The sequence below is a fragment of the Sprattus sprattus genome, assembly GCF_963457725.1.
Source record: "Sprattus sprattus genome assembly, chromosome: 12".
Lineage (NCBI taxonomy): Eukaryota > Metazoa > Chordata > Actinopteri > Clupeiformes > Clupeidae > Sprattus > Sprattus sprattus.
This window is the reverse complement of record NC_137910.1, coordinates 19,952,110-19,960,075: the sequence shown is the minus strand read 5'-3', so window position 1 is coordinate 19,960,075 and position 7,966 is coordinate 19,952,110. Positions and strand designations below refer to the sequence as shown.

The 7,966-nt window shown below is 41.6% G+C and overlaps 1 protein-coding gene across 1 annotated transcript in view; it reads left to right on the top strand.

Annotated features, from left to right (window-relative positions):
- Positions 1-5,802: 5,802 nt before the first annotated feature.
- smoc2 (SPARC related modular calcium binding 2) overlaps positions 5,803-7,966 on the top strand; it is a 28,165-nt gene continuing 26,001 nt past the window's right edge. The window contains exon 1 of the mRNA XM_080849356.1: positions 5,803-5,899. Within this exon, the coding sequence (XP_080705482.1) occupies positions 5,825-5,899 (75 nt within the window). The 5' untranslated portion in view covers positions 5,803-5,824. The remainder of the gene's footprint in view (positions 5,900-7,966) is intronic.

Genomic DNA, 7,966 nt, shown 5'->3' with positions numbered 1-7,966 from the left:
TGGTTATACTACAGAGAACTGTATGTGAGGAAGACTGATTGGACAGAGGTAGTGAAATGAAGAATGAGTGATAGGGGAGAGGACTTGACATGTGAGGGGTCTGGGTTAGGGTAGGCGGTAGGTCATGTTTGCCCAGCAAGCCCTATACTCTCAACACAACACATTCCAGCACGAAAAGTATGCCATCAAAGCCACCACAATTTCCATCACATAGAGACCTTTTTAATATTTTTCTTCAGGGCTTACATTAGACAAACACTATCTCACATTTTATAAGAGGTCTTTGATGACAGGATCCATCTGGACAGGTCCTGTGCTGTACAAATATATGATGCGCTTACGGTAAGGTATAGTTCTTTGTATATACACCTCCCAGTGATCAGCAAGTCCACCAGGCTTCTTGGCCTAGTAAGATGTAAAGGAATCTGTCGAATCAGTTAACGCCACTGCATAGCCTTCATCGCAGGTTCTGGTTGTGTGTTTATATTCATTATTCTGCCTTTGCGCTCTACTTCGGAAAGCAACTACTTTATTTTGTGGTTCAGCTATGTAAAAGCATTCACAAGGACATCCTAAAATCTAAGCTATGTGGGTGATACCGCAGTTGGAAAGATGGTTGACCCATTGGTGCTTTTCAAGGTTATTCATTACACCAGGGTCTTCTTCACCCCTATGTGAAATTTGGGGGTTCAGTGAAAATCTCTTAAAGGTACAGTAAACAGTTTTTGCTGTCAAAACATGAAAAAGTCTGAGGGTATGACAATTAAGTATGCTTTTTTTTATCTGTTAACTTGTTTTTCTGATTCAGCAGTATCAACCAACTATATAAGATACAAGAACAAATGTAAACTGTTATGCGATATCCTGATTTTTTTTTTCACAGCAAAAAAACATTAACTTTGCCTTACAATGGGCCTCCTCACTGCATATCATATCATTTTCAATGACATTAAAGCTAGTGCTTAAAGCAACTGTGTCTGCAGCTTGACTAGGCCTGGAGCTGATGCATGCATGCTGTTGCGTGTCTACTGATGCATGCATACTGATGCATGCATGCTGTTGCATGTCTACTGATACATGCATACTGCTCCTTGACTTTTACCTGGCCACTTATCATACAACCATGGCTCAGGAGGAGGAAGGATGCTATAACTACCTCTTGTAAATCTAGCATCTCTTTCGAGTGAATGACAATAATGCTTGTTGATTAATAAATCTTGATGAATGCTAATGATAATCTTTGATATTTTCTAAATAATTAATGTTAATTCTTACTCATGAACAGACTGGGTAGACTATTCCTCTTCATTTTTTTGGTTTTACACCTTGACCACTGCATACAGCCAGGCTATTGTTTACCTGCAGAAAAATGTGGTTGGACAGTGTGGTTCCTCAGGGTTTAGAAATTGATCACAGGGGAAAGCTGCTATACCAGTTTGCCACAGGGTACCTTTACATGCACAGAGCCTCTCCACTGCCCCACTGTTTTTTGATCTCAAGAATTATTCTCGTTTAAAAAGTCATATCTCTATATACCTCAAACTGTAAAGTTTACAGTTTTTTACAATCGGATACACACAATTTTGACTGCTTTGTTTTGCTTTTCAATTGCCTCACATAATAAGCACAACCACACACCCAGTGAGCAAAAACATCAGATCCATTGCAAAATGAAACACTCTTGTAAAATCTATACACTCATTTAACAAAACCATATTTTGTTACCATATGAAACACACACATTGCATATACTGAATTCTGTTTGTACCACTTACACACGTCTGTTATAAACCTAAAACACTTTTAGCAATACTACTTCTCAGTGATTAGAGTATGTAATTGAAGTACACAGAGAAAGTGAAAATACACAATACAGTAAAAACACTACCCAAGACCAATGCAGATGAAAATATTACAGTTTTTTACGATCGGATAGACACAATTTTGACTGCTTTGTTTTGCTTTTCAATCGCCTCACACAATAAGCACAACCACACACCCAATGAGCAAAAACATCAGATCCATTGCAAAATGAAACACTCTTGTAAAATCTATACACTCATTTAACAAAACCATATGAAACACACACATTACATATACTGAATTCTGTTTGTACCACTTACACCCTTCTGTTATAAACCTAAAACACTTTTAGCAATACTACTTCTCAGTGATTAGAGTAGTGTAAGTGAAGTACACAGAGAAAGTGAAAATACACAATACAGTAAAAACACTACCCAAGACCAATGCAGATGAAAATATTATTTACGTAATTCTCTCCATATACCCAAATCAGTCAACATGTCAACATGGAGAATCACAACAAAACATGTCCTAGTTTTCATGCTCCTTCTGTAGTGTGCATAACACTGTAAGCTCAGCAAATATCAGACAAAGGTGAAAAGATGTTTCCAATACAGGTTACAATTCCATTTACAGTAAAATGTACAGATTTGTCAGTGTCTCCAGTATTGACTGAGAGACCTGATGGAAATTACTGTATTGAAAATGGCATGGTCACCGATAATGTTTGCTTGAATTTCTCTGAGCCTGATAGCATTACGTATTTGCCAAAAGCATGTTTATGATCTCTATATCTTGTTCTTGCGTGAATATGGGCCTGTCCTCCTTTCAAGTTTACTGTATTTGATACATTTGGTCTTCTTCTTCTTTGAGCACATTTTCCTCCTGCTACAGGTCTTCCTCTTCCTCTACTTCCACCTTGACCTCAGCCTCATGGCATGGCCTCGGCCTCTTCCTCCTTCTCCTCCTCTGTGGATTCCCCCTCTCATCCACACTCTTCTTCTTTTGACTCCTTCCATTTTGGTTGAAGACAGATTACAGTTACTCATCTGCTGCATTTCTATAGTGCTTAAACCTGTTTGTTGTGTCTACAATTAAGCAATCATGTGTTTGGGCACTTGATGGCTGTGTTTATTTGACCGGATCATAGGTGTGGTAACTTGACAGAGTGTTTTGGAATTGCAAGGAAGTGACCTCTTGATATACATCTTTGTCTAAAGCATAAAAGTGTGTTTAGTGCTTTGCAAATCACTTGTGTGTATGGTTTCGCAAAAAGTGTGATGTTTAAATGTGCTTATAGTTGTGCAGATCTGAGCCGTTGTTTTGCTCCTTGAGTGAAGGTTTTGATAATTGTGTTACACTTTTGATTTTAGTGTGTATCCGATTGTAAAAAACTGTATTTACGTAATTCTCTCCATATACCCAAATCAGTCAACATGTCAACATGGAGAATCACAACAAAACATGTCCCAGTTTTCATGCTACTTCAGTAGTGTGCATACACTGTAACTCAGCAAATATCAGACAAAGGTGAAAAGATGTTTCCAATACAGGTTACAATTCCATTTACAGTAAAATGTACAGATTTGTCAGTGTCGCCAGTGTTGACTGAGAGACCTGATGGATATTACTGTATTGAAAATGGCATGGTCACCGATAATGTTTGCTTGAATTTCTCTGAGCCTGATAGCATTACGTATTTGCCAAAAGCATGTTTATGATCTCTATATCTTGTTCTTGCGTGAATATGGGCCTGTCCTCCTTTCAAGTTTACTGTATTTGATACATTTGGTCTTCTTCTTTGAGCACATTTTCCTCCCGCTACAGGTCTTCCTCTTCCTCTACTTCCACCTTGACCTCAGCCTCATGGCATGACCTCGGCCTCTTCCTCCTTCTCCTCCTCTGTGGATTCCCCCTCTCACCCTCACTCTTCTTCTTTTGACTCCTTCCATTTTGGTTGAAGACAGATTACAGTTACTCATCTGCTGCATTTCTATACTGCTTAAACATGTTTGTTGTGTCTACAATTAAGCAATCATGTGTTTGGGCACTTGATGGCTGTGTTTATTTGACCGGCTCATAGGTGTGGTAACTTGACAGAGTGTTTTGGAATTGCAAGGAAGTGACCTCTTGATATACGTCTGTGTCTAAAGCATAAAAGTGTGTTTAGTGCTTTGCAAATCACTTGTGTGTATGGTTTCGCAAAAAGTGTGATGTTTAAATGTGCTTATAGTTGTGCAGATCTGAGCCGTTGTTTTGCTCCTTGAGTGAAGGTTTTGACAATTGTGTTACACTTTTGATTTTAGTGTGTATCCGATTGTAAAAAACTGTAATAGCAATGTTTCCGCTACAGCCTTTTTCAGGGCTTTAGGCAGTACCAGCAGTAGCCAAAAGGCTGTGGCCGAAATGTTTCAGTTCAAGAATTGTTATCAATATCGATAATGGTCACAGTGGAATTTCGATAATGGTCACAGTGGATTCTGGTCACCCTGGAATGTTCAGGACACCATATCCTGTTCAGCTGAATGTGGGTTTAAGGTGAAGCGATATGTTTAACTCTACTACTTGAAGATTTGTAGGAAGATCTACACGTTTTTCCCAGTAAAACGCAGTTTCAGTCATTTCCTATCCATCTATTTGTGACTTCTTAAGCAATCTCGAAGAGAAGCTTAAATATAGCCCAGATACAAAGATTCACAAATTCCTGATCCGTCGTATTTAACTGGCTGCAGTACTCGGCAGTGTTACCATAAACGGACAGCAGATGGCAGCTGCTGCATTGCATTACAGTTCCAAGACAAAGGTATGACTACCAGTCTATACCACTGCACCTGAGCACTTCCATTAGTTTTCACCTTTCGCAATGTATTTCTACAACGGCAAGGAAGATTTTAATGGCAACTCAAATCAGTGGACCTGATTGCGTTAAAGATGTCGTTATCCCTGGAGAAATTGATTGATTGATTGTCATCGGTTTTGAAGGCTATTTTAAACTCACAAATGTATTAAATGGGTTAATACTGTTTTCCTCATAACTGTTAACAAGAATCGTTGCTCTTCGTGTACAGATGATCTTTAGAGGTCTGTAAATGTGGACATGAATATCGTCCTCTCATCCTTGTCCCGTGGTCTACCGATTGTTCTAACTTCTCCCAAACATGTAAGGTCTGCACTGTAGAACAGTGGAAGTGTTCTCCTCGACGTGTTACACCATTTTTGTAGAATCAAGTATATGTAGGCGCTAACGCAGGCCCGAAGGCAGATTCGTGTAGTCACACGATTCATCCTCTTTTGTTGACAGGCTGCTTGTCAGCCAACGGATGGAACATAGGACCTGTAAATATTCTGATGTAAGTGCCAATTAGTATTATAGCAATGATTGACTTTGCTTACACAAAGTCGTAGGAGCCTGGTGCAAAAAAGAGAATGTACTGACGAAAGAGCAAACTGAATAAAGATGCAAAGCAGTACAGCAGAAACATAGAGAACTCCTGATTGAGGAATAGTTTTGTTTTGCGTTAGCTACCAGCAGCAAAAAGATTCCTTCAAAACTTACCTACCTACCTACCTGCTGGTTTGGCACTGCCTGCATCCGATAAGAGATGAGGGTCTGACAAATACGGAGGAGGGGAGGGGTGTGGAGCGCAAAGCAGAAGAGTATAGAAAGGAGAGGAGGGAGCCAATAAGACACTCCAGCGGGACAGGGGTTCAAGACAGTCTTACACGGGGATACATCGCTCAAGGAAAATACGGGATTAGGGAAGACGAGCGGATTTAGGTGTTGTTTAGGCTGCCTGGGAGCACCATAGCACAGTTGACGTGAATGTGTGTACCCGCCGCGAGCACAGGTCTTTAATCGGTAATTACTGTATTTTAAAAGGGCATTTCCAGCGGTGCTTTTTCCACTTTTCTTATTGGAGACAGACACTTGTGAGAGAAACTGATCAAGCTCGGGGAAGGATTGGATTGTGACAAAGTTTTCGGACTGCGTACAACTTCAAGAAGAAGGGGAACATTCAGGATGCGCACTCTGTTACTACTGGTCCTGTCCTGCCTCCTGTGCGTTGGACGCTCGCAGAAATTTTCCGCCCTTACGGTAGGAATATGTAAACTAACGTACAGCGGCGAAACACGCAAAAATAATTTTATTGTAAAATCAGTGTTTGAAGGAAAAATGTTGTCATTTAATGTGTTTTACTTGTTGTATCCTAACACAGTTCGGGATCAATTAATTTACATGTCTTTTATCCAAAGAGAAGTTATGACTGGTTGAAATTAGTAGGTTGTTGCAACCTGTTGGAAAACAAAAGGAAAGAGAAACCAAACGTCTTTAAGTAATTAGAATATTACACTATGATCTACCAGCCGATCCCTCTCATCAAAATCCGCAATGCTCTCCAGTAGAAATCAGTCGGGAATAACATGTGGTTTAGTTTAGTGGTTGAATTGTCCCAACATTTTATCATTAGCTGTGTTCATGTGGGTCGGGAATTTAAACTGTGGAATGTTTTACTGAGACAACGCATAAAAGAAAGTAGGGATAGCCTTTGTATCCCACGAGACTAAATGCACGCGGATTATTAGAAGGAGATGCGAAATTTGAAGTTTGAATTCTTTACAAATTGAGAGCGTTTACAGGCAACTCACACGCAGATGCTTATTTAATAAACAGCCAATCTCATATATCTTCCACTTTCCCATTTGTGCCAATGACATGATTATTTAAACTCTCAAACCCTCATCCATTACCTTTATTTATGCTCAGCTTTAATTAATTCTGTCCACACAGTGCCGTAATGCCAATGACAGGACAGTAGGCAGACAGACTTCTTTGAATAGTAAGACATCTGCACCTATTCCAGAGCCTGTACTGGGCCACAAGAATCGGGCCTGGGCTGGCAGAGCGGGTATGAGGCAGCTGCCAGCCGGGCCCAACAGAGGGGGCTTTGGAGGGTTGGAGTGCCAGGGGATTTACATAAGGCCAATATCACACTCTCTGCCTGCCAAATAGTTCTGCAGTTGATTGACATTGTGGGAACAGTCCATTTTCTGATCCAAAGAGTCACAACAGTCAATATTTGTTTATGACTCAGGTAACCTAATTGAGCAGGTCAAGCAGGAATGCCAGAGTCTAAGTATCCTACACCTTTTTAGTTTAAATTCTGCTAATTTCATTTGAAGAGGTATGTGGCACCTTGGCTGAGGACAGAAGACAATTTGTACAGGTATTTCAAATATCTACAAAAACTTCATGAAGGTTCTCTCTTGTAATGACAGAGTTTCATTGTACCCAGCCTGGTTCACCACCAAACCTAACCGTGTTTTCTGATTTTAGAGTGATCTGGTTTAAAGTGTTTGCTTGTTGTCCCAACAAGTGTCAAGGTATCCAGTGAAATGTGTTTGTCCGTCGAGATATTTAGATGTTTTACTGGAACATCTGGGGTTTCCCTCTCTTGGTCTGGTCGGCTGTCTCTGTATCTGTCTACTCTGATAGACGACCCCCCCCCCCCAACCCCTCCTCTCCCCGGCTGAAAAAACAGCCCTGGTCTGCTCTGGCTGTCTGTTGTCTGTTGCTGCTTTGCAGAGATGCAGTGTCTTAGGGCTGTCTTTGTCTTACTCTCCCTGCTGACGGTGATGATGGGGTCGTTAGTGGCACGGCCAGAACCTTCACCCCTAGCCAGGGGCTTCCTGTTGGCCACATGCTCCAGCGCGGCTTAAACAGCAAACTGAGTGGCCGTCAAATTTGGCCTAACAATGATGCCCTGTGGTTCCTGTGGAGTACCTGCAGCTCTGGATGTGGAGCTTTGGCACAGCTAAAGTAGAGCATTGGGGTCGGACTTGCTGCCAGCCCTGACAGTCAGAAGACTGAGAGGCTGAAGTTATGGCTCCTTATCACCAGGCTCTCTCTCTGGAAGACCAAGCCCCTGCCACCGTTTGTCTTTCCTGGCCCTTTGGGGGTGTTTCGTGTGTTTCTCCCTGACAGACTCCCACTGGAGCCGGCCTGTGTGGCGTTGGTGTTCTGGAAGCGTGACTGATAATGGTTGCAAGAGCGGGGTGCACGCCCTGCACCAGTGCATCCCACCGGCGCATCCCACCAGTGCGGCCAGAGACGAAGTGAGAGGCTAGCTGTGGAGTAGTGAAAGAATGCACCGTGTCAGAGCTT